This window comes from Podarcis tiliguerta (genome assembly GCF_965153285.1).
Source record: "Podarcis tiliguerta genome assembly, chromosome: 4".
NCBI classification, from domain to species: domain Eukaryota; kingdom Metazoa; phylum Chordata; class Lepidosauria; order Squamata; family Lacertidae; genus Podarcis; species Podarcis tiliguerta.
In genome coordinates this window covers 8,789,819-8,817,065 of record NC_139537.1, presented here as the reverse complement: position 1 = coordinate 8,817,065, position 27,247 = coordinate 8,789,819, and the positions used below count along the sequence as shown (strand labels likewise).

Genomic DNA, 27,247 nt, shown 5'->3' with positions numbered 1-27,247 from the left:
GAAAGCACTCCCGGGTGCAAGTAGATAAATAGGGACCGCTTACTAGCAGGAAGGTAAACGGCGTTCCGTGTGCGGCTCTGGCTCGCCAGATGCAGCTTTGTCACGCTGGCCACATGACCCGGAAGTGTCTTCGGACAGCGCTGGCCCCCGGCCTCTTTGAGTGAGATGGGCGCACAACCCTAGTCTGTCAAGACTGGCCCGTACGGGCAGGGGTACCTTTACCTTTACCTTATAGCTGGTACATAACTCTATTTTTAAAAATGCTTTTTATTGGTGTTTCATTGAATACAAACAAAGAAAATACAGTAAAATTCAGCAATCATTTACCCACCTTCTTTCCCCACACTCTGCTGAGCATTGACTTCCTTCCCTCCCTTCAACAGGTTTTCTTATGTCAGCTACTTTTCCACAGTTTCATATTGTATATCCAGTCCTATCTACGCCGTAAGATTTATTTCAGTCCTGCCAGAGTCTTCAAATTTCTACAGTTATTATTTATGTACTCCATAAATTTGCTCCAATCTTTTTGGAATTTTGCTTCCTCCTGATTTCGGATCCTACAGGTCAGTTTTGCTAGTTCCGCTTAATCAACCACCTTCGTCTACCACTCCTCTATTGTTGGTAATTCTGGTACTTTCCATTTTGGGGCTAACAAAGTTCTGGCAGCATATACATATACAAATAACCTTTGATCTGCTTTTTCTATTTCCTCTCCCATCAAGACTAGCAAGAAAGCTTCCGGCTTTTTCAGGAAAGTGTATTTAAATATCTTTTTCAATTCATTATGAATCTGTTCCCAAAACTGTTTCATTTTCTCACATGTCCACCACATGTGGTCAAAATCTCCATCTTTATCTTTGCATTTCCAACATGGCTTACTAATCATCCTGTACATTATCGCTAGTTTGTTGTTGTTTAGTTGTTTAGTCATGTCCAACTCTTTGTGACTCCATGGACCAGAGCACGCCAGGCTCTCCTGTCTTCCACTGACTACCGCAGTTTGGTCAAACTCATGCTGGTAGCTTCGAGAACACTGTCCAACCATCTCGTCCTCTGTTGTCCCCTTCTCCTTGTGCCCTCCATCTTTCCCAACATCAGGGTCTTTTCCAGAGAGTCTTCTCTTCTCATGAGGTGGCCAAAGTCTTGGAGCCTCAGCTTCAGGATCTTTCCTTCCAGTCAGCACTCAGGGCTGATTTCCGTAGGAATGGATAGGTTTGATCTTCTCGCTAGTTTAACAGGTGTCAAATACCCAGCTGGTACATAACTCAGTGGTAAACAAAGGGGTTGCAAAACAGAGTTTTTAGTTCTTCCTCCCCCAGACTGAACCATTCACCTGGTCTTGAACTACCGTGTTTTTCGCTCCATAAGACACACTTTTCCCCTCCTAAAAAGTAAGGAGAAATGTGTGTGTGCGTCTTATGGAGCGAATGCAGGCGGGAGGCTCTGCTCAGCGCTCCCTTTAAAGAGCCGTGTGGAGCATGTGTGTGCCTCTTGGGGGCTTTTCCCCGAGGAGGGAAGAGGGCAGCCCATCAGTCCCTTCTCCCACCTTCCGGAAAAGCCCCCAAGGCTCTGCTCAGCACTCTCAGGCTCTGCTCAGCGCTCCCTTTAATGAGCCATGCGGATCGTGTGTGCGGCTCTTGGGGGTTTTCCCGCGAGGTGGGAGAAGGGACTGAGGGGCTGCCCTTCCCACACCTCCCAGAAAAGCCAGTAAGAGCCTCTGCCAGGCTCTGCTCAGCGCTCCCTTGTAAGGGCTCCCTTCTGTCCCTCATCCCACTTTGTTGGGAAGCCAGTAGAAGAGGCGCTGCGCAGCCATCGCTCTTGCTCTCCTGGCTTCTCAGCGAAGTGGGAGGAGGGATGGAATGGTTTAAAGCAAGAAAAGCGAGAGCCGCTTACAAGCTCTGCGCAGAATATTTTTTCTCTTGCTTTCCCCCTCTAAAAACTAGGCGCGTCTTATGGTCAGGTGCGTCTTAAGGAGCGAAAAATACGGTAAAACTGTATCACAGACAAATGTTGTGATCCTTTAATGCAGCCCAGCAGTACCATAAAACACACACACAGAGAGGCCACAGTTTTTACAGCCCCTTTGCTCCCCACCCGTTCCTCCTCTCTTTGTTTACCCAGAAAGCAGGTTGCCACAACCAATTTGCCAGCCGCTAAAGATGATAAGCTCTGGCTCTCAACAGACCTTCCCTCTGCCCAACAATATCTGCTTCTCTTTAAACTTACAATGCGGAAGGGAAAAGACGCTGGGATGAGCGGAGAGGTTCTCTGAGCTCAGACAAAGCTCAGCTTTCCTCTCCTTTTATGACAAGAGCTGATACAAACTGAGATTGCATCACAACTTTCTTCAGCAGGGTAGTGGCCAATTTCAGAAACACAGCATCCCCTTGTGAGAGTCACAGCCCCTTGTAAAGTTCTTACAGCCTTTTAAGATTCTATAAGGGATGCGGGTGGCGCTGTGGGTTAAACCACAGAGCCTAGGACTTGCCAATCAGAAGGTCGGCGGTTCGAATCTCCGCGACGGGGTGAGCTCCCGTTGCTCGGTCCCACCTCCTGCCAACCTAGCAGTTCGAAAGCACGTCAAAGTGCAAGTAGATAAATAGGTACCGCTCCAGCGGGAAGGTAAACGGTGTTTCCGTGCGCTGCTCTGGTTTGCCAGAAGCGGCTTAGTCATGCTGGCCACATGACCCGGAAGCTGTGCGCCGGCTCCCTCAGCCAATAAAGCGAGATGAGCGCCGCAACCCCAGAGTCAGCCACGACTGGACCTAATGGTCAGGGGTTCCTTTACCTTTACTTTTAAGATTCTACAATAATCTTATAATCATAGAATAATAATGATTTGGGAGGCATTGCAACAATCAGTGCAGATTTCCATGTGTTGCTGCTATTTTCTGTGTATGTGCAAATGATTTAAAGTGTTCCAACATCTTATTTTAAAGTGACACAGGCTGTGTTTTCCTTGAAGCTCAACTGTACATAATATAACTTGCACACTATTCTCTTGAAAACAAAGCACCCCCAGACCCTCCAAGCGCCCCTATTTTCTAGGGACAGTCCAGGATTTACAGGAGCCATCCAAGTTTCACAGCTCCAGCAAATTTATGATGGCTATTTCCCCAGATTCCTTCACAATGGGAGTTGCTTCTGATCTCCGTTAATGCTACAGAAGAACTGTGCTGCCCACATCGTGAACGATATCAATTTTCTCTGATGTCTAATTTCCAAATATAAACAACTGGACACTGGAGGAGATCTAAATTTGTATGAATGCCTCTTATATTATGGATCATATGCAAGATTATTTTGGGGGAAACCCGTAGGTGAATGGTGTATCAACTTCCCTTTTCCTCCTTTTTCCTTTTGCATTTTCAGCAAGGTGTCTCGTTAAGTTCCCGTGATCTTCTCTAATCACTGCTGTGTAGTTACTTTATAGCTGTTTCCTCTCCAACCAGCTGAGAATGATATAATCTACTCCTTGCATGATGACAAACACTTCCTAGCTAGTTAATCTACACAACACACGTCAGTGATTCCCTTTAAGCCAATCAAGGACTAAGGCCGATGAGATACAAGAGATAAAAGTGTCCACTTGCCCTCTTGCAGAAACGGGTGGGGGGGGGTGTCACATAAAAATAGCCGAGGAGTATCCACCCCCTCATCTCTGACAAGGTTTCTTCTTAAGCCAGGGGAGCAACACAGTATCTTAAAATTAGCACGGTCAACAGAGAGCGGGCACACAACCTACCTGCCGTAGAATAACCATGGCTCCTACGTAAAGTCATCGGCAGTCACCGCCAGTGGACCTGAGGAACAAAGAAGAATCAGAGAATCAGAGGGACTAGTTGATTACCACTTGCATTTTGGAGAGGTCAAGATTACGATCAGGCAAGAAGCATCGTTTTGTCAAACACACACGCTTGGGCCTGGACTACGTAAGCAACAACAACAACGGCACACACCGCTATAAATGTGGCAGCTATCGAACTCTTCGTTCTAGACAGCAGAAGATAATCCTCTAAATGCAACCAGGTTAATACCCACACAGCCTCCCTGCAGTGATAAGAATGAATTCTCCTTGTGGAGTTTCTCGTATAGGAGGCAAGCTGCAAACGAAACAGCAGGAACTGGGCAAAATAACGGCAGTGTTTTGTACATGGCTTGGGCTCATAGGAGTTCAGGGAGAAAAGCATGTCGGGTGTAGAATGTGGCGCTTTTGAAGAACAAGATGATTTCATTTTTTTAATGTTTATATTTTATTAAGGTGATGTCAGTTAAAAGAAATAAAGTGATACACAAAAAGAAGGAGGAAAAGTGAGAGGGAGAAAAACAACAACAAAGATAAATATAAAAGCGAAAATATGCCAAAAAAAGCAATATATTATATTCCCATACAGTCTTGTATAAATTGATATAGTGTTATTGTCCTTGTTGTTGTTGTTGTTTAGTCGTTTAGTCGTGTCCGACTCTTCATGACCCCCTGGACCAGAGCACGCCAGGCACTCCTGTCTTCCACTGCCTCCCGCAGTTTAGTCAAACTCATGCTGGTAGCTTCGAGCACACTGTCCCACCATCTCGTCCTCTGTCGTCCCCTTCTCCTTGTGCCCTCCATCTTTCCCAACATCAGGGTCTTTTCCAGGGAGTCTTCTCTTCTCATGAGGTGGCCAAAATATTGGAGCCTCAGCTTCAGGATCTGTCCTTCCAGTGAGCCCTCAGGGCTGATTTCTTTCAGAATGGATAGGTTTGATCATCTTGCAGTCCATGGGACTCTCAAGAATCTCCTCCAGCACCATAATACAAAGCATCCGTTCTTCAGCGATCAGCCTTCTTTATGGTCCAGCACTCACTTCCATACATCACTACTGGGAAAACCATAGCATTAGCTATACGGACCTTTGTTGGCAAGGTGATGTCTCTGCTTTTTAAGATGCTGTCTAGGTTTGTCATTGCTTTTCTCCCAAGAAGCAGGCGTCTTTTAATTTGGTGACTGCTGTCACCATCTGCAGTGATCATGGAGCCCAAGAAAGTAAAATCTCTCCCTGCCTCCATTTCTTCCCCTTCTATTTGCCAGGAGGTGATGGGACCAGTGGCCATGAGCTTAGTTATTGTCCTAGTGCTTATGTAAATGCTAATAGCCCTACCACTTTTTGTATAAACTCATTCCAGATGTTATCGTATTTATCCATAGAGGGTCTGTGCCTGTAAGCAGTCCATTCATAAATTGCCAGTGAGGTCATACTGTCAGTCCATTGATTGAAGAGTATAATATCTTTGTTTTTCCAATTCCTCAATATCAATCTCTTGGCCACCATTAGGGCACGGAAAATCCATTTCCGTTGCCCCATTGATAATTTCCATACTGCAGGTATATAGTTCAATAAAATATTCTCCGCTGAGAGATTTAACTTTTTCTGCACAGTCAATTACACAGCCCAGCACATTCTCCCCCAAAACTTGTTAAGTAAAGAACACTGTACAAACATGTGCTTCAGAGAGGCATTGTCCTTGTAACATCTCCAACACTGAGCTATCTTAGCTAACCCCTTTTCGGGTGGCTCTGTGGGTTAAAACACTCGGCGGTTCGAAACCACGCAATGGGGTGAGCTCCCATTGTTCGGTCCCAGCTCCTGCTAACCTAGCAGTTTGAAAGCACACTGTGCAAGTAGATAAATAGGTACCGCTCCAGCGGGAAGGTAAATGGTGTTTCCATGTGCTGCTATGGTTTTGCTAGAAGTGGCTTAGTCATGCTGGCCACATGACCCGGAAAAACTGTCTGTGGACAAACGCCGGCTCCCTCGGCCTGTAAAGCGAGATGAGCACCACAACCCCAGAGTCGTTTGCAACTGGACTTAATTGACAGGGGTCCCTTTACCTTTAAAGGAGTCCAATAAACTCTAAGCATTATTTTCTGACGTATTAGTCTTCATTTTAAATCTAATGACACCTTAGGTATTGAAGCTAATACATTTTCCCACTGTCTGTGTAATAATGAAAGTTCCAGTTCTTTATTCCAATCACCTCTTACAGTCTGCCTATTGAACTTGTGTATTGTTAATAGGATATCTATAAAAAGTAATTGCTGGCTTTTTATTTCTGAATGAGTTGTCCGATTGTTCCAATATCCCAGGTATCTCAGAAGCTGAAAGGGCTGATGGCCCAAGCACACTTGTTAGGAGATGTTGTAACTGAGGATATTGCCCTTGGGCTGCATCTGATAGATTATATTTTTGCGTTAAAATAGCAAAAATATAAAATTCATCTTCCCCGTGTATCAGCTAGTCCATCCAATTTTTCACCATCTTTTTTTTTTTTTGCCATTTTCGGTGTGGGGGTTTCCCCACAGGGCAAGTTTAGCATGTGAAGAACAAGCAAGCTTCTAGCTCTCACGATTGTGGGGATGTGCTTGTATTCTCAGAAGCCAGAAAGGCGGCGGAAGGGATTTCCAGTGGAGTCCCCTTGCCTGGCAAAGCGTGAATAAATTATGCAAATTAGGGCATGCAAATAGAAGAGCGAATTATGCAAAATAACGGGGATGTGGGTAGGCAGTCAACAAAAGCAGCTAAACTGCCTTGCTGAATTGGAGGGGGGGAGATGAGTATTGGCCTGGACTTCTGAAAATTAAAAGCGAGGGTGCCAAATAAACATCCTTGGGGATGCATGCATTCCATAAGTGGAGAATCACCATAAAAAAGCCTCTGGGCCTCTGCGTATCACCCTCCGGACTCTCACCAGATCACATTCCCCTTCCAGAACTCAGCAGCCTTGCTGGGATGTGTCCCTGAACTCTGTTTACCTGGAAGGAGAATGGAATAGTAATAATAATAATAATAATAATAATAATAATAATAATAATAATAATAATAATAATGTGTGTGTATGCAGAAATCTGGCCCAGAATGTAAGCACTGCTTCGTGTGTGTATGTGTGTGCAATTAAACTTTCTGTTTTACAATTTAGAATACTAATTTAAACATCTTTAAAATATCAGCGACTTCCCTTCCTCTCTTTTCATGGTTCATTTTGCATATCATAAATCCCTGGATATTTTACAAAAACGAAACCATTCAGTATTCCATTATTGCATCCATCAAAACTTATTTACACTGTTGAATTTATCTTCATGCTGCCAACGTTTTCAACTGTACACAATTCCCCCCCATATATTCAAATCTTCTCTAAACGTATGTTCTCCTCTTATTCTACATGTTAAGTCCGCAAGCTGCATATATTCTGTCAACTTAAGTTGCCATTCTTCTTTCGTTGAGATCTCACTCGTTTTCCATTTTGGGGCTAATGAAACATGAGCTGCAGTAGTGGCATACATAAATAACATTTTTTTGACATCTACGAATTTTCGTCTGAATTATCCCCAACAAAAAGGACTCTGGGTTTATTGGGAAAGTACCTTTAAACATTTTTTTTCAATTCATTATGGATTATTTCCCAATACATTCTCTTCTACCCTTTTACAGCTCCACCACATATGAAAGAATGTTCCCTCAACCTCATTGCATCTCCAGCACTTATCTTATTCAGTCCTATATCTCTTAGCAAGCCTAGGTAAATGTAAAGGGACCCCTGACCATTAGGTCCAGTCGCAGACGACTTCTGGGGTTATGGCGCTCATCTCGCTTTACTGGCCGAGGGAGCCGGCGTACAGCTTCTGGGTCATGTGGCCAGCATGACTAAGCCGCTTCTGGCGAACCAGAGCAGCACACAGAAACGCCGTTTCCCGCCACCTGCGTCACTTATGGACCTAGGAGACCATTGTTCAAACCCCCGCTCGGCCATGGGCCAGTCACTGCCTCTCAGCCTAACCGACCTCACAGGGTTGTTCTGGGGATTAAATGAGGAGGGGGAGGACTGTGTACGCCACCCAGATACAAAATCAATAAATAAGTAAGTTGTGCAGGCTTGTCGCTGAATAACAAAGCAGATGTACCTACAGGACCGCCTCTCCTGGTATGCCCCCGAAGGACCTTAAGGGCCACAAATGACAACACTTTGGAGGTCCCAAGGTGGTTAGATTGGTCTCAACTAGGGCCAGGGCCTTTTCAGTACTGGCCCCGACTTGGTGGAACGCTCTGTCATAAGAGACTAGGGCCCTGCAGGACTTGACATCTTTCCTCAGGGCCTGCAAGACAGAGCTGTTCCGCCTGGCCTTTGGTTTGGACTCAGTCTGACCCTTATGTTTCCCTCCCCTTATGGTTTTGATCTATGGGCTACTTTTCAAATGAGGCTGCATTTTAAATGGCATTTTAACCTGTATTTTAAATTGGGTTTCCCCCCTATTATGTTTTTGCTGTAATTTTACTGGTGTTAGCCGCCCTGCGCATGGCTCTGGCCGGGGAGGGCGGGGTATAAATAAAATTTATTATTATTATTATTATTATTATTATTATTATTACTAAAATGACATTTTACGGTTACGTTTTATTGGTAGAACATGAGACTCTTAATCTCATGGCTGTGGGTTTGAGCCCCATGTTGGGTGAAATATTCCTGCATTGCAGCGGGTTGGACTAGTGGACCCTCGTGGTCCCTTATAACTCTGTGATTCCCTTCTCTTCTGCATATTTTGGAAGCCCCTTTGTGGGATAAAAATTGCACAAATCCACTTATGTTGTTGTTTATTGGCATCCATCGGTCTCGGGAGACTAGATGAATGCGCCTTGAAGTCAAACCATTGACCAGTTTCAGCACCTGCTGTGACTGTAGAGACCAATACAGGAGAGAGATGTTTTGTTGCAGCTGGGCAGATGAAGGCGTCCGGTTGTGCTGCTGTAGATGCTCTCTGCGCTTCTCCCAGTGCTCATTCCTCCTCTGGTCACTGCTGTGGATGCACAACCTTGTCTCCAGGCGCTGAGATTATGTATAATTGCAGATTGCATGAACTGGACCTATTGCACACACATGACTCTGCATTTGCAGACCCTCATCGTACCTGCAAATTGCTCAGGTTGCATTCAACGTGTGAATGTGAGGAGAGGCTGGGACCGGGGAGCCCTGGGCTATTTTAGCCCCTCACCTGGGCTGACATACAGGGCCAGCTTTGGTTTGATGAGGCCCTAAACTACTGAAGGTCCTGGGGCCCTTTATATGCCCAGCTGTCCTTTGTATGACTGTATTTTAATATTTTGTTGGAAGCCGCTCAGAGTGGCTGGGGAAGCCCAGCCAGATGGGCAGGGTATAAATAGTTGTTGTTGTTGTTGTCAACAACAAATTGTCACTGTTTTTTGTGTCAAATATATGCTATATGGTAATTTATGGACCTCATAGGTATCTCAAGCCATTTGTACATAACAAAATACGTATTTTATCAAAGTAATTGTTGAACTGAAATACAGTTAAGAAGTACAGTCATACCTCAGGTTTCAGACGCTTCAGGTTGCGTTTTTCGGGTTGTGGAGCTGCCAAAACCCAGAAGTAGTGGAACAGGTTACTTCTGGGTTTTGGGGGTCGCACATGCGCAGAAGCACCAAATCGCAACCCATGCATGCGCAGACAGAAATGCTGCAGGTTGCGAATGTGCCTCCCGCACGGATCACGTTCACAACCCAAGCATCCACTGTATATTAATAGTGAAATACAATTAAGAAGATGTATATTTGGGGAGAGAGTTGGTCCCTAAGCTATAGCTTGTTTAGCTTATACATAAATCCGGCACTGCTGACATACCTGATTTGAGGCAGGTGTGGTTGTAAGGAGTAGGAATGGGTTTAGTTAGGGCAGAGTGATGGCAGAATCTAAGGCATGAACTTGTGCGTCTCACGCCTCCCTGCACCCGTGTTTTCTCCCCCCCCCCCCAAGATGCACCTTTGCTTGGAAAGTTATCCTGTTTATTCCTTATTAATTAGCATCTTTGCCCTCAGGGGTCAGCTGGAGGTTGCTAATATAGGTTACACCCTGAGGGAGATGAGCCCATCACTGAAACGCAGGCAATCGTGGTGACACCTTTGGGTTGAAGAGCAAGAATGGGGAGCTGGTTGCTGGACTCCATCTCCCATCAGCGAGCGTGACCAGGGGTCAAGGATGATGGGAGATGTAGGAGTCAGTGATTTAAATGAAGGCTCAGCCAGCGGGAGGGTTTGGTTGGGACTGGAAGGAGCAGGGGTGCCGTTCTATTTTGCAGAAGGGAGAAAGGAGGGATCTTCATGGCCAAGAGAGGTGGGGTAAGTGATGGGTCACAGACTAAAGCAGGTTGAAGAATTGCTTACATTCCACAGATGATTTACAGATGGTAGATGATTTGCAGATGGTATTTAACTCCAAGAAGACTTGCTAAAAGGGACGCGGGTGGTGCTGTGGGTTAAACCACAGAGCCCAGGACTTGCCGATCAGAAGGTTGGCGGTTCAAATCCTCGCGACGGGGTGAGCTCCCGTTGCTCGGTCCCTGCTCCTGCCAACCTAGCAGTTCGAAAGCACCTCAAAGTGCAAGTAGATAAATAGGTACCACTCCGGCGGGAAGGTAAACACCATTTCCGTGCGCTGCTCTGGTTCGTCATGCTGTCCACATGACACGGAAGCTGTACGCCGGCTCCCTCGGCCAATAAAGCGAAATGAGCGCCACAACCTCAGTGTCGGCCACGACTGGACCTAATGGTCAGGGGTCCCTTTACCTTTGCCTTTACTCTTGGGTCCTAGTCCGACATTCTAACCACTATCCCTCACTGCCACTCCCTTGGCTTTACATCAGGGCCAGTGGCAAATGTGGAATGAGCAATGGCTTGACTTGGTGTAATTCCCAGCAGGTCCTGATATTCACAACACTTCATGAGGTGCAAACCAGTTGGATTTTGAAGGATCTGCTGTTGCTGTTTTTTAAACAAGCTCATTGAGAGTTGAACCCTTGCTGAGGAGGAATGCTTGAAATTCCTTGCAACCGGTGGCAAACGAATGAATGAATTTAACATCCAGTGCCAATGCCTCTGTGGATTAGTTGGCAGCCTGGCTGGTCATGAGATTTAAAATCAGCAGACAGCCAAACCAAGGGAGATTATGATGAAAAATGCCAAGACTTGCTAACATAAGTGCAGGTTGATGACCAGAGTGTTTCTGGTTCCTTTCCCCCTCTCCCCTCCCCAAGGCTAGCAGCCCATTGCGGTTGCCAACTAACTAAATACCCTGGCTGCTCCTCTGCCTTTAAGAACAGCTTGAGCAGCTGCAGCTTTTTCAGGGCAGATCGAACTGCTGTGTAAGGCGCAAGGCCGATGAACACTTTAAAAGAAGAAGAAGTTGGCAACTCTACATTCAATAATATATTTGTGAGCTTTCCTGCCCTATCGGGCAAAGTACCCACTGCCTTGGGACGCGGGTGGCACTATGGGTTAAACCACAGACCCTAGGGCTTGCCAATCAGAAGGTCGGCGGTTCAAATCCCCGAGACGGGGTGAGCGCCCGTTGCTCGGTCCCAGCTCCTGCCAACCTAGCAGTTCGAAAGCACGTCAAAGTGCAAGTAGATAAATAGGTACTACTCCGGCTCAAATACTTTGGCCACCTCATGAGAAGAGAAGACTCCCTGGATAAGACCCTGATGTTGGGAAAGATGGAGGGCACAATAAGAAGGGGACGACAGAGGACTACAAACATGAGTCTGACCAAACTGCGGGAGGCAGTGGAAGACAGGAGTGCCTGGCGTGTTCTGGTCCAGGGGGTCACGAAGAGTCGGACACGACTAAACGACTAAACAACAACAACAACAACAACTCCGGCGGGAAGGTAAACAGTGTTTCCGTGTGCTGCTCTGGTTCACCAGAAGCGGCTTAGTCATGCTGGCCACATGACCCGGAAGCTGTACGCCGGCTCCCTCGGCCAATGAAGCGAGATGAGTGCCGCAACCCCAGAGTCGGCCACGACTGGACCTAATGGTCAGGGGTCCCTTTACCTTTACCTTTACCTTTACCCGCTGCCTTGCAGAACATTTTTGAGAGAAGAAAAGGCTAGGGAGTTAACCCTTTCACAAATCCGGAGTGCTTGATATGAGAACTTCACACAAAAATGCCGAGGGATTTCCATGAGGATTTTTTAAAATAGCCAGTTGCTTCAGGAACACTTATATCTGAAAGTGAGCCCCATTAAACACATTGGGTCTTAAAGGTAAAGGTAAAGGGACCCCTGACCATTAGGTCCAGTCGTGGCCGACTCTGGGGTTGCGGTGCTCATCTCACTTTACTGGTCGAGGGAGCCGCCATACAGCTTCCGGGTCATGTGGCCAGCAGGACTAAGCCGCTTCTGGAAACGCTGTTTACCTTCCCGCCAGAGTGGTACCTATTTATCTACTTGCACTTTGACGTGCTTTTGAGCAGCACCTGGAAACGCCGTTTACCTTCCTGCCGGAGTGGTACCTATTTATCTACTTGCACTTTGACGTGCTTTTGAACTGCTAGGTTGGCAGGAGCAGGGACCGAGCAACGGGAGCTCACCCCTTTGCGGGGATTCGAACCGCCGACCTTCTGATCGGCAAGCCCAAGAGGCTCTTTGGTTTAACCCACAACACCACCCACGTCCCTTACAGTGGGTCTTACTTTTGAGCATATATACATTGGGATTGCTCTGCTTGTTTTCTCATAAGGAATTTGATGAGACTCAGTTAAGTGTGTATAGGATCGCAGCTTCAGTCTGGATCCAGCCCAGTGTGTTTCATTGCTCCATGTGGAATTCCATCCTGTTGCTCTCTGCTTTCTGCTCTTGTTTATGAAGATCGTTTTGAGTGCTTAACTTCTTCTCTAGAGTATTTGCAAATCTTCCCAGTTTAATGCCACCTGCGACACACGGACAGGTATGCTATCAAAGTTTCATGGGGGTTCTGACGAGACCCATCAGGAAACGCACATCAATTTTTCAACCCTCTCAGAGAAAGCACAATGGACTAACTTCTGTCCCTAACTTCTGAACCTCAGAACAATATGCCGGAGAGAAGGGGGGTGGGGAGCGTGAATAGTATGGCCTTCTCCTCTTGCTTTCGGCTTTTTTGTCTAGCCAGTTTTGTAAGGTTACCAAGGAATTTGATACTGGTTGGCCGCAAAGGGACAGGCCAGATGATTTCCTTTTGTTTGTAGGCTATTGTGTCTGAATCAGAGAGGAGATCATTTAGCAACACAAACGGGTTTAATTGTTTCAGCATGAGGAAAGCCTGATAGCAGATGCTACAGGATTCACATCCCATGAAATTTGGGCCTGGCGCTCTATCTAAAAAGAAAAGGATTAACCAGAAGATCACTCCAAGTGAGCCCTCAACGATGTAAGATCATCCCGAGGGCAGTAGAGGAAATGTCTCCCTTAAAAAAAGAGGATGTAGGAAATGAACACATTTAGAAGACGGCTAGACCAACGCTGTTTTCTCTGACCTTCCACCCTCTCCTTTTCTACCATAGGGAGATTTCTGATCTGCAGCCCCCCCCATGTGCTGTCTGAAGTGGTACAGTCCAGGAGGGGATCTATCAGGTGATTTTGCTGAACTTGTAAATCTGCTCCTAATTTTGCACACTAAGATGATCATGGCCACTGGTCCCATCACATCCTGGCAAACAAAAGGGGAAGAGATGGGGGCAGTGAGAGATTTTACTTTCTTGGGCTCCATGATCACTAAAGATGGTGGCAGCAGTCATGAAATTAAAAGACGCCTGCTTCTTCGGAGAAAAACAATGACAAACCTAGACAGCATCTTAAAAAGCAGAGACATCACCTTGCCAACAAAGGTCCGTTTAGTTAAAGCTATGGGTTTCCCAGTAGTGATGTATGGAAGTGAGAGCTGGACCATAAAGAAGGCTGATCACCGAAGAATGGATGCTTTTGAATTATGGTGCTGGAGGAGACTCTTGAGAGTCCCATGGACTGCAAGAAGATCAAACCTATCCATTCTTAAGGAAATCAGCCCTGAGTGCTCACTGGAAGGACAGATCGTGAATCTGAGGCTCCAAGACTTTGGCCACCTCATGAGAAGAGAAGACTCCCTGGAAAAGATGTTGGGAAAGATGGAGGGCACAAGGAGAAGGGGACGAGAGAGGACGAGATGGTTGGACAGTTTCTTGAAGCTACCAGCATGAGTTTGACCAAACTGCGGGAGGCAGTGGAAGACAGGAGTGCCTGGCGTGCTCTGCTCCATGGGGTCACGAAGAGTCAGACACGACTAAACAACAACAACAACAATTTTGCACATACACCATTTTGAAAGAGATTTCAATTAAAAATATTTGCTGGCTAGGAGTATATATATATATATTTGGTTTCCTATTCCCATGCTGGAAAATTCTCCTCCCGTGCTCCATCAATTAATGAGAAACAGGAATTGCTCTTGGAAATTCATCCAAGGGGGGAAGGAAAATTTAGCGAAATACTTGTGGGTGGGGTGCAGAGTTTTGATGCACGTACCTTATTTTTGAGGTGACCGAGTGTCTTTTCCTTCATTCTACAAACTGCCTCACCTACACCGTGCAGCCTCCCCAGCTGCCCTCACCTCAGTTAAAGCCAAGAGGGTGATATCTTGAGGTAACGCTCTCATGGGGCTTTCCCCAGAAGCAGTGTTGAGTGTTGAGGGAAGTGCGAAGAGGACTCTGTGAACAGGATGCAACCCAAGACATATCAGTCTAAACCAGGCATCTCCAACCTTCAGCCCTCCAGATGTTTTGGACTACAAGTCCCATCATCCCTGACCACTAGTCCTGTTAGCTATGGATCATGGGAGTTGTAGGCCAAAACATCTGGAGGGCCACAGGTTGGGAATGCCTGGTCTAAACTTTAAAGGACAGGGAGGTCAACATAGAGGCAACAACAACAACAACAACTTATTGCTTATACCCTGACCATCTGGCCGACGACAACATCAACAACAACAACTTATTATCCCCAGCCACTCTAGGCAGCTTCCAACAGAATATTAAAAACATAATAAAATATCAAGCATGAAAAACTTCCCTAAACAGGGCTGCCTTCAGATGTTTTCAGATAGTTGTTTATTTTCTTCACATCGGAAGGGAGGGCTTTTCACAGGGCAGACACCACTACCAAGAAGGCCCTCTGCCTGGTTCCCTGTAACCTCACTTCTTGCAATGAGGGAACCGCCAGAAGGCTTTCAAGGTCAGCACCAACACTTTGAATTGTGCTCGGAAACATACTGGGAGCCAAGGTAGGTCTTTCAGGACCGGTGTTATGTGGTCTCGGCAGCCGCTCTCAGTCATCAGTCTAGCTGCCGCATTCTGGATTAGTTGTAGTTTCTGGGTCACCTTCAAAGGTAGCCCCATGGAGAGTGCATTGCAGTAGTCCAAGCGGGAGATAACCAGAGCATGCACCACTCTTGCGAGACAGTCTGCAGGCAGGTAGGGTCTCAGCCTGCGTACCAGATGGAGCTGGTCCGAGATACAGGGAAAGTCTGGGAATCTGGAGGTCCCTTGCTCTGCACAAACCCCAGAGTTTCACCCAATCTTCCAGCAGCAAGTCTCGTTGCTGTGGAGCTCTCCGTAGGGCTGGGAATGCTGTGCCTGTGACCTAAATAAGCCACATTCTTCTGAGATTGCTTGCAGGGCACTGTGTCTATTTGCAGAACAAAGTGCACGTTGACAGGCACAGAAACTTTATGGCCCTTTCGATTCCTGGAACTGGAAGCCTAAGGAACTCCTAGCTAGGGACTTCAGATGCCTCTCACCCACCTCTCTAGGAGAGGTTGACCTGTGTGTGGCAAATCTTGTCCAATAGAGAATCATAGAACTGTAGAGTTTTGACCTATAAAGTCTTAAATGGCTCAAGGACCGCCTCTTTACATATGAACCTACCCAGTCCCTGGGATCATCTTCTGAGGCCCTTCGTGAGAGGTCCGGAGGGTGGCAACATGAGAACAGGGCCTTCTCTGCAGTGGCTCCCTGTCTGTGGAATGCTCTCCCCAGGACAGTTCGCCTGGCACCTTCATTACACACCTTTAGGCGCCCTGAGACCCACCTACCCCTGGTATACGGTGGTATATGAATTCTATAAATAAATAAAATAAATAAATAGAGTTGAAAGGGACCCTGACAGTCATCTAGCCGTCCCTGGGTGGGCTTGAACTACCTACCTTCTGGTTTACAGCCAAACGCACTGACCCACTGAGCCATTTGCATCCACACTTTGGGGCAGCCGAATCTTCAGCCCCCACCCTCGCCACTACCACAGTCAAGGCTGGATTTAGGTTTGATGAGGCCCTAAGCTACTGAAGGTAATGGGGCCCTTTATATGTCCAGCTGTGCTTTGCCAAGAACAAATTATTGCTGTTTTTTTGTGTTGAATATATGCTGTATGGTCATTTATGGACCTAATAGGTATCTCAAGCCATTTGCACAGGTTGCCATGCAACCAGTCCATGCGGAATGTAGGCACCCTATATATAAAGGTAAAGGGACCCCTGACCATTAGGTCCAGTCGTGGCTGACTCTGGGGTGCGGCGCTCATCTCGCTTTATTGGCCGAGGGAGCCGGCGTACAGCTTCCGGGTCATGTGGCCAGCATGACTAAGCCACTTCTGGCGAACCAGAGCAGCGCACGGAAACGCCATTTACCTTCCCACCGGAGCAGTACCTATTTATCTACTTGCACTTTGACGTGCTTTCGAACTGCTAGGTTGGCAGGAGCAGGGACCGAGCAATGGGAGCTCACCCCGTCGCGGGGATTCGAACCGCCGACCTTCTGATCGGCAAGTCCCAGGCTCTGTGGTTTAACCCACAGCGCCACCACGTCCCTATATATAGAAAGGAGCAAACCAGTGATCTTTTAGGGAGCAGGCTAGCAGGCAGGGCCCATGACTTACATCATAGGAGCCTACACAACACAAAACACTGTTGCTGCATGTAGATTTGATTTTATTTGCTTTTTATCTTATATTTTGGAAATGTATATCCAGTTTTTCCCCCTTTAATTTTTTAGGGGCCCCCAAGAGAGTGGGGCCCTAAACTATAGCTATATAGTCCTTCACCGCTACTAGAGAACAATGCAAGGTGGCTCAAAAGAGTGCCATGGTTAAACAGGTGCCACAAGGGCTCAGAGCCCCCTCCCCGGTGGTGTTTTGTATACAGCATGGGGAGTCTCCATCTTTCCCTTCGCCTCAGGCGGAAGAATATCTTGAGCCGCGCTTGGATTCACGGAGGAATCCAGTGAAAAAATTGGTGTTTTTCCACAGGGGAGCATCAGCGGCCGCTTAAACACCCGATGAAAGTTTAATGGCTGCCTGTTCCCAGGCCAAGAAGAGAAACTCAGAGGTGGTCTGCCGAGAGGCGTTGTGTAATGTGAGGACATAATTTCCTCCAGGACATAATCCCCGCCGCTGAGGGCAGCCAAAACGGCCATTTAATCCAGCCTGGAAATGGCGGGGGGGAGGCAGGAGAGGAAACAGATCGATGCAGAAGACAGATGCTCTACCACAACCCCTGCTGAGGGAGCTAAAGATGCTCTTTCGGTGATGGGTGGGTTTCATTAAAGAACTGGGAAATATACCGTATTTTCCTGTGTATAAGACGCCCCCATGTATAAGATGACCCCTTGTTTTGAACCCAAAATTAAGAAATAGGGCCAGAGTCCAAGCCCAAACCTGTGCATTCACCATCCATGTATAAGGCGGCCCCCGATCTTTGACTATTTTTTCTAAGCACAAAAATCATCTTATTCATGGAAAAATACGGACTCAGGGAAGTCCAGCCTAGTAACGTGTACAGGAATGCATATACTGAGGCAAAGTGCCCACAAAAACACATATACAGTGGTACCTCGGGTTACATACGCTACAGGTTACATACGCTTCAGGTTACAGACTCCGCTAACCCAGAAATAGTGCTTCAGGTTAAGAACTTTGCTTCAGGATGAGAACAGAAATCGTGCTCCGGTGGCGCGGCGGCAGCAGGAGGCCCCATTAGCTAAAGTGGTGCTTCAGCTTAAGAACAGTTTCAGGTTAAGAACGGACCTCCGGAATGAATTAAGTACTTAACCCGAGGTACCACTGTATTCCTGAATATAATGTACATAAATGCATCATATTTGCAGAAATGGCTTTGCAAAAAGGAAGTGTATATTAGGGAAAACTGAAGATAAAAATGTGAGTTGCAGAAGAAATTCCCATTATACTGTTGCTTAACTTTCAGCATTTAACAGCAACGACAAATAACAAAGTGATGTGGAGAACAGATCCGATCCCTGCAAAAACCGGAAACCGAAATCAATAGATCTGCCCATCCTTACTCCTGAGTAGTCCCCCCTTTTTCCCTAGCCAGCCTCCACAGCCCCTGAAAAAGCTTTGGAAGCGGGTGAGCCAAAAACGGCTTTCGTTCATGGCAGAATAATCCGTTCCATGGTAACGCTACGATTGTGAAGTCACACGTTAGCAAGCACGAGACAGAGAAGAGGAGCTGGAGAGGATGGGGAGAACAGAACCCTGTTCCTTTGCACTATGCCTCTTGAAAAACAACGCTGTCCGGGGTTGTAAAGACTGGAGAAAATAATTGGGTGCACTCTTCCCACCTTAGATCAAATCTAGGCTTCCAGGCGCCATAACAAAGCTGCAGAGATAGCGCAGGATAGTGCGCACCCCGGAAATGATCTCTTTCAGCTTCTGCCTTCTGGAAGAAGATCCAGGGTTATAAAGACCAGGACTAGCCGCCTGAGAAACAGTTTCTACCCAAATGCGATTTTGGTTTTAAGCGCAGTATAAGGAGTCTCTATGGGAGTATATTGTACAGTGGTACCTCAGGTTAAGTACTTAATTTGTTCCAGAGGTCCGTACTTAACCTGAAACTGTTCTTAACCTGAAGCACCACTTTAGCTAATGGGGCCTCGTGCTGCTGCTGCGCTGCCGGAGCACAATTTCTGTTCTCATCCTGAAGCAAAGTTCTTAACCTGAAGCACTATTTCTGGATTAGCGGAGTCTGTAACCTGAAGCGTATGTAACCCGAGGTACCGCTGTATTTAAAAATGGGGTATTAGAGTTTTTAGGGACTAACCAGGTTGGGATAGCTGGGATAGCAGGCTTGCTGGTTTTTGAATGTCTTAGGTAGATTTTTCAATTTCGTTGTTCTGTATGGGACAATGACAATAAAGATATTGTATCGTATAGAAATTCACCACCCCAAGATGCATGTTGGCCTGGAGAACTTTCAGAGGTTTGTCTTCCAGGAAATCTATGCAGCAGAACCTCTTTCTGGCTCCCAGCCTTTAACAACTACCAACAATGAGAAAAAGGAACTCTTAAAGAAGTTATCAAACCTATCCATTCTGAAGGAAATCAGCCCTGAGTGCTCACTGGAATGACAGGTCCAGAAGCTGGGGCTCCAATACTTTGGCCACCTGGAAAAGACCCTGATGTTGGGAAAGATTGAGGACACAAGGAGAAGGGGACGACAGAGGATGAGATGGTGGGACAGTGTTCTTGAAGCTACCAGCATGCGTTTGACCAAACTGCGGGAGGGAGTGGAAGACAGGAGTGCCTGGCATGCAGTGGCATAGCGTGAGGGGTGCAGGGGGGGCCGGCCGCACCGGGCACAACATCTGGGGGGGGGGCGCGATCACACTCGCAGCTCTCTGCCCCTACCTGGCTCACTCTCTCTCTCTCACTGCAGTGCTGGCTGTGCAAATCCGATCCGAGCCGCCGGGTCGCCGCCCACTGTGGAGGGGAGGGTGCCAGGCGTGCGGTGCGGTGCGGAGAGAGAGTGAGGGACTATCTGGGGGAGGGACAGTGCAGTGGGGGGGGGGCGCAAATTACTTGCCTTGCCCCGGGTGCTGACAACCCACGCTACGCCACTGCTGGCATGCTCTGCTCCATGGGGTCACAAAGAGTCGGACACGACTAAACAACTAAACAACAACAACAAAGAAGTGATATTTCTTTCCCCTTCAAGGGGCTACAATGGAACACAGAGAGCTGCCTTACATTGAGTGCCAGTGCAGACAGACAAGGGTTTAAAATACTAAACCACTAGTTATTTGCTCCCTCTTCCATTTTAATAAAAGCTGGGGATCCCGGCCAACTAATATTCTAAATGGGTAGAGGCTGGCATGGCTTCAGTCAGGGCAAAACCTGCCCAACAGGGCCATATGGCAACCCCAAACTGTCTTGTCATATCGAGTATCTGTTGCAGACATCTGGGAATTCGGAGACACTCCCTTGGAGATGTGTGTTCGAATTCTGAGTCAGCCAGAGGTAGAGGGGTGAACTGCCCTGGGATAAATCCTACAAATAAATAGGGATGGAGGAGAAGTTTAGCTAGCTTTAAAAGGTGAACCTTCCTAATTTGAGAACCAAAGCACATCATCATCATCATCATCATCATCATCATCATTATTATTCCACCAATCTGGCTGGGCGGCTCACAGCACACTCATCTGAATTTTGTAATGAAGTTTTCCATTCCCTGTGCTATGTACGAAAATGCATATAATGTTGTATTTTACTTTTGTTTTTAAGTTGTAATAATTCATCTTGTTTTTATTATTGCTTGTAAGCCGCTCTGAGCCCGGCCTTGGCTGGGGAGGGCGGGGTATAAATGAAAAATTATTATTATTATTATTATTATTATTATTATTATTATTATTATATACTAGCTGCATGTTGTGTGTAAAAATGGAAAGATGAATGGAAATAGCAAAGAAAGGTGCATTATATGAGGGGACATTGCTTTGCAAAAAAACCAAACAAGCACAGATCAGGCAAAATTGCACGCAAAAATTTGTATATCAGGAGCACTTTGCTCTGAAATGCTGGTGAATTCTCACAAGGGCTTTTTAAAAGGGAAATCTCAGAATGGTGTGGAGAACTTAAACAACCTCGGTCCAGTATATCTGAAGGTACGTCTCTCGCATCGTTCTACCTGGAAACTGAGGTCCAGCTCCGAGGGCCTTCTGGCAGTTCCCTCACTGCAAGAAGTGAGGTTACAGGGAACCAGGCAGAGGGCCTTCTCGGTGGTGGGGCCCGCCCTGTGGAGCACCCTCCCAGCAGATGTCAAAGAGAACAACAACTACCAGACTTTTAGAAGACATCTGAAGGCAGCCCTGTTTAGGGAAGCTTTTAATGTTTGATGCATTACTGTATTTTGATATTTTGTTGGGGGCCACCCAGAGTGGCTGGGGAGGCCCAGCTAGATGGGCAGGGTATAAATTATTATTATTATTATTATTATTATTATTATTATTATTATTATTATTAAGAACTGATGGGTTGTGTATTTTTGTGATTATATACTGTAAACTACCTGCTGATCCTCAGTGAAGGGCAACGTAGAAATGTTTATTAATAAATAAACTTATATATAAGCATAGAAATAAACATTTATTGTTTGGAGCTGAAGATAAGTTAAAGTTGCAGTGCTATCTATAGCATGCTTACTCAGAAGTTAGTCCCGATGAACCAAATGTGCCTTTCACCCTAGCAGATATGCTGAGCATTGCAGCCTTACCTTAATGATGTTCATGGAAGGAAAGTTCCTGCAAAAGTCCCCTACTATTATTGTTCAGGTTCAGGTTTAAATATATTTTCCATTGGTGCAAAAGACTCCATGACCACCAGCCCCTGAGACCTACCACTTTCCCCTTGAAATTCCCACCGCTAAACTTCCAGACACAGACGCAGGTGGTGATGTGGGTTAAACCACAGAGCCTAGGACTTGCCGATCAGAAGGTCAGCGGTTCGAATCCCCACAACAGGGTGCTTTCGAACTGCTCGGTCCCTGCTCCTGCCAACCTAGCAGTTCGAAAGCACGTCAAAGTACAAGTAGATAAATAGGTACCACTCCGGCGGGAAGGTAAACGGCGTTTCCGTGTGCTGCTCTGGTTTGCCAGAAGCTGCTTAGTCATGCTGGCCACATGACCCGGAAGCTGTACGCCGGCTCCCTCGGCCAATAAAGCGAGATGAGCGTCACAACCCCAGAGTCGGCCACGACTGGACCGAATGGTCAGGGGTCCCTTTACCTTTATCCTTAAACTTCTGGATGAGGCATGTCCCTTGCAAACACATCTCCTGGTATCCGAGTGGGGAAGTGGTTTTGGAGGGAACGCAGAGAAAAGAGGAAGGGTTAATTCCCCCTCTGCTGCAAGTCGCTCCCCAGTCTGAGATATTTTGTACTTAAGCCAGGCATGTCCCAAGTCCGTTTCGGGGGCCTAATCTGGCCCGCCGGACATTTTAATCCGGACCCCGGGCAGCATATGTCGTGGGGTAAAATCCTCGAAAAAGCCCAACAACTTTAGGGATAAATCCTAAAAAATACTCAGCAACTCTAGGGTAAACAAAAAAAAAAGCTCAAGAACTGTGGGGTAAAATTGTAACAAAAACCTCAACAACTTCAATCCTAAAAAGCTTGGGCACCCGTGAGTCAAGCCATCGGACTAACGTTATAGGCAACAGCATTGCAATGTGTAGTTTGCCCCTAAGGTCATCCGCTAAACAATCTGTAAAGATGCATGTTCGACAGGTATAGCGGGCAGAATGTTTGTATTTACAGGCCGTCTGTCCTGTACTATCCAGAAGGATGTCGGTTCTCGTGGCTTCCATTGGGGCAAAACAAAAGCTCTGCATTCTTCCCAGCAAATGGATTCTGCTGCCTTCTTGTTCGGAAGTTGTTCTGACCTGATTAAAAGCAGATGCACAGAAAACGCCAGCATCCCGTGCAGTCCTTGCAAAGTTGTTGCTTTAAATGCTTGGGTAGATACAATGGGTTTCTCTCTCCAGCTGTCCTGAGAATCTTTCTTTCTTTCTTTCTTTCTTTCTTTCTTTCTTTCTTTCTTTCTTTCTTTCTTTCTTTCTTCCTTCCTTCCTTCCTTCCTTCCTTCCTTCCTTCCTTCCTTTCTTTCTTTCTTTCTTTCTTTCTTTCTTTCTTTCTTTCTTTCTTTCTCCTTCCTTCCTTCCTTCCTTCCTTCCTCCTTCCTTTCTTCTTTCTTTCTTCCTTCCTTCCTTCCTTCCTTCCTTCCTTCCTTCCTTCTTTCTTTCTTTCTTTCTTTCTTTCTTTCTTTCTTTCTTTCTTTCTTTCTTGGCAAGTGAACCCAAGCTCTGGGTTTATTTCAAGGCCCTCTTGCAGAAGACCCAAAACTGTACCATTCGCCAGCATGCCAGGCGATAGACGCAGCCACCACCCAATGCATGTAAGTAAATTGTGGTGAACGCCTGTCGGCTACTGAAGGCTGCTAACCAGTGCAGTTAGAGGCAGCAATGCTTCCGCAAACCCATTGCTGGAAACAGGAGGGGAGAGTAGCTCTTGTGCTCAAATCCAGGCATCCGGTCAGCCCCTTTGAGAGCAGGTGGTCCAGTGGTGTGATCCAGCAAGCTCTTCTCATGTTCTTTGTGGAGATGCCTTTTTGGTATAGTGACTCTTTCTCGGCCCCCCTGTTTTGTATACCACCCTTTTATTTCTGCACCAGGCATTCTTTTCAATCTGTTTAGTCTGAGGCTGCTAAATTAGATCAGCTTCTTTGTGTTGTTTTATATCAGGGGTCAGCAAACTTTTTCAACAGGGGGCCAGTCCACTGTCCCTCAGACCATGTGAGGGACTGGACTATATTTTGAAGGGGGGGGGGAACAAATTCCTATGCCCCATAAATAACCCAGAGATGCATTTTAAATAAAAGGACACATTCTACTCATGTAAAAACACCAGGCAGGCCCCACAAATAACCCAGAGATGCATTTTAAATAAAAGCACACATTCTACTCATGTAAAAACACCAGGCAGGCCCCACAAATAACCCAGAGATGCATTTTAAATAAAAGCACACATTCTACTCATGTAAAAACACCAGGCAGGCCCCACAAATAACCCAGAGATGCATTTTAAATAAAAGGACATGTTCTACTCATGTAAAAACACCAGGCAGGCCCCACAAATAACCCAGAGATGCATTTTAAATAAAAGGACACATTCTACTCATGTAAAAACACCAGGCAGGCCCCACAAATAACCCAGAGATGCATTTTAAATAAAAGCACACATTCTACTCATGTAAAAACACGCTGATTCCTGGACCGTCCGCGGGCCGGATTGAGAAGGCGATTGGGCTGGATCCGGCCAACGGGCCTTAGTTTGCCTACCCATGTTTTATATGATGTTTTATGGATTTGTTTTCTGTAATGATTGAGAAGACAATTGTTATTTAAGTGTTCTCGATATTTATTTATTTTTAAATTGTTCTGTGTTCATCTTTTGATAAGAACGTAAAAATAGGCTTCCTTAAGCAGGCCGGTAGCCCATCCAGGCCCGGATCCTGTTCTCACTCTAACCAGCTAGTCGCCTGTGGGAAAACAGCAGCAGGATCTGCGTACAAGAGCCCTCTCTCCCTTCCTGTGGTTTCCAGCAAGTGCTATTCAGAAGCGTTGCTGTGAAGGAAGAGCAATAGCCACCATGACTAGTAGCCACTTATGGCCCTTTCCTCCATGAATCTGTCTCTTTCCTCTTTTAAATCCATACTTTCATGGCAGAGTATATCCACAGTATTTAGTAGGCCTCGATAGTACAATCTTCATGCAAGAGATGAGGGTGGCGCTGTGGTCTAAACCACTGAGCCTCTCGGGCTTGCTGATCAGAAGGTCGGTGGTTTGAATCCCCATGATGGAGGGAGCTCCCGTTGCTCTGTCCCTGCTCCTGCCAACCTAGCATTTCGAAAGCACGCCAGTACAAGTAGATAAATAGGTACCACTGCGGCGGGAAGGTAAATGGCGTTTCCATGCACTCTGGTTTCCATCATGGTGTTTCATTGCGCCAGAAGCGGTTTAGTCCCACTGGCCACATGATCCGGAAAGCTGTCTGTGGACAAACGCCGGCTCCCTCAGCCTGAAAGTGAGATGAGCGCCGCAACTCCATAGTCACCTTTACCTTTTACCTTTACCATTCATGCATTTGTCTAATCCTCTTTTTAAGCCATCCAAATTGATGGCCATCACTGCCTCTTGTGATATATTGTGAGCCACACTGGCTACAGTGTTGTGGGGAGATGGCAGACAAACAAACATGGCAAAACTGTTGCCTGATCCCTTCTACTCTGTCTGAACACTAAAAAAACCTAGGTATCGAATTGGAGGACCATCTAACCCAAGTCCTTGCTCAGCGTAGGAAATCCAGCAGTAGATCACCACCAGATTACCGCCCAGTCTCAGCTTGAAGATCTTCAACAAGGGAACAGCTCACTAGCTTCCCGGGTAATGGTTCCCATTATCAAAGTGCTTTCAAAAGGTTTCCCCCAATTTGTTCGAAATCTACCCTTGCATGACATAAGCCCATTGATCTAGGCTTGTGGAGCAAAGAGGACACTTTGTGTGTTGTTGTTGTTGTTGTTTTCTGTGTGTGTTTTTGCAGGCTAGTGAGGAAGGGAGCGTTTGCAGTTGCAACAATTCAAAGGCAGCCTAAAATGTTCTGCAAGATCTCGAGTCTCAGCCAACATCGAACACCATGGAACGCAAATCTACAGCAACAACAGTCTCAATGTCTCAAAGAACCCAGTATTTGTTTGTGGCATCAATTTAATGGACGTTCTTGAAGCAGCGTGAGATTTAATAGGTAAATCTGGCACCTGGGGTGGGGTGGGAGGGAGAGAATTTAGTGAAGATGGTGGGATGCTTCTCACAATCAAGAAGTTGTGGCCTGCCTTCTCCTTCAGCAACTTTGCAAGCAGGAATGGAATGTCTAATCGCTTAATTGGTTAACCAATTGAAAGAAATTGCCGTGCAACCCTACACGCCTTTTCAAAATAAAGCCTCGTTGAGTTCCATGGGGAAGGTCTATGTATAGGATTGCAGCCGTAATCAGTGAAAAAGGCGCCTCTGAATAACCAAGAAGCAGACATATTTTATTAAATCCCCCCCAAAAGTGGATGGCAAAGACGATTGTAGAAGTTTTTCTTTCCCCTCAAACAGGAGGCAATGCCTTTTTTGACACATACGGGCAATGCATCACTTTAAAAACAATGTATACGTCTTGCTTCAGAACTGCTGCTTTCACCTGTATGCAAATCTGGTGGTTACATGACTCAATTGATTAACTAAAACTCATTTGATCACTCAACTACAATGTATTTAATTGAGCCACAACTCTAATTACAGGAGGTTTTTTTTGGTGTGGGGGTCTGCCTCTTAGATCAGGGAAGGCAACAGTAAAACATCTCCCTGTTTGACCACAGAAATCTCTTTTTTGCTTTTCTTTTTATCTGTTTGCTGTTTGGGATAGACTCCCAGAAGTGACTTTCCTCTCACCCACTCTACGTACACACAAAGGAAACAACAACAACAACAACAACCCACAAAGAGAAACAACCGTAACACTCAGCCCGTCTGTGGGAACGAGAGAAAGCCTGCGATGAAATCTCAGCAGCAGCTCTAAGAGGCTTTTGAGAAAATCCCTATGAATTAAAATGGAAATCCAGACGAACTGTACTGGCCAGCTCTAGACTTGGGTCTGCTTGCTAGCAGCTTACCTTAATGGTGCATGGAAACTTCCTCTCCAAGTCCACAGCCGATGGACATCTCTTAAAAGAAACCCAAAGTCCAGTTCTCAGCGAGATCTCGGTGCAAGCAGAGTTCAGTTCAGATGGCGAATGAGTGCATCGCCTGGCTGTCAGTTTTCCCTTCCCCACCAGCCCTCTCTGCTTCCTTCCCATTCGCTCGCTGTCAAGAGCTGCTTTGCACAGTACCTGACTCACTCCAACAGCCTCCCATTCATGCACACTGATCCGTCTTAGCCGGGAGGAGGGGCTGAGCAGAGAGAGATTACCGAACGAGACAAGAAAGGGGACAGGAGGTGGACTAGCAAACGTCATTTCCCTGACCCAACTTCTTTGGGGAAAAGTATGGAAGTGAGAGCTGGACCATAAAGAAGGCTGATCGCCAAAGAATGGATGCTTTTGAATTCTGGTGCTGGAGGAGACTCTTGAGAGTCCCATGGGCTGCAAGAAGATCAAACCTCTCCATTCTGAAGGAAATCAGCTCTGAGTGCTCACTGGAAGGACAGATCCTGAAGCTGAGGCTCCAATACTTTGGCCACCTCATGAGAAGAGAAGACTCCCTGGAAAAGACCCTAGAATCAAAGAATCATAGAGTTGGAAGAGACCACAAGGGCCATCGAGTCCAACCCCCTGCCAAGCAGGAAACACCATCAGAGCACTCCTGACATATGGTTGTCAAGCCTCTGCTTAAAGACCTCCAAAGAAGGAGACTCCACCACACTCCTTGGCAGCAAATTCCACTGTCAAACAGCTCTTACTGTCAGGAAGTTCTTCCTAATGTTTAGGTGGAATCTTCTTTCTTTCCCTGATGTTGGGAAAGATGGAGG

The 27,247-nt window shown here is 46.4% G+C and overlaps 1 protein-coding gene across 2 annotated transcripts in view; it reads right to left on the bottom strand.

The window, feature by feature from the left end:
- The window catches only part of MYO7A (myosin VIIA), a 164,802-nt gene extending 138,116 nt beyond the window's left edge, over positions 1-26,686 (bottom strand). For both annotated transcript variants that reach the window (XM_083436022.1, XM_083436023.1), the window contains exons 1-2: positions 26,394-26,686; positions 3,746-3,803 (exon numbers count right to left, since the gene is read on the bottom strand). In XM_083436022.1, the coding sequence (XP_083292148.1) occupies positions 3,746-3,763 (18 nt within the window). In that variant the 5' untranslated portion in view covers positions 3,764-3,803; positions 26,394-26,686. The remainder of the gene's footprint in view (positions 1-3,745; positions 3,804-26,393) is intronic.
- Positions 26,687-27,247: the final 561 nt, after the last annotated feature.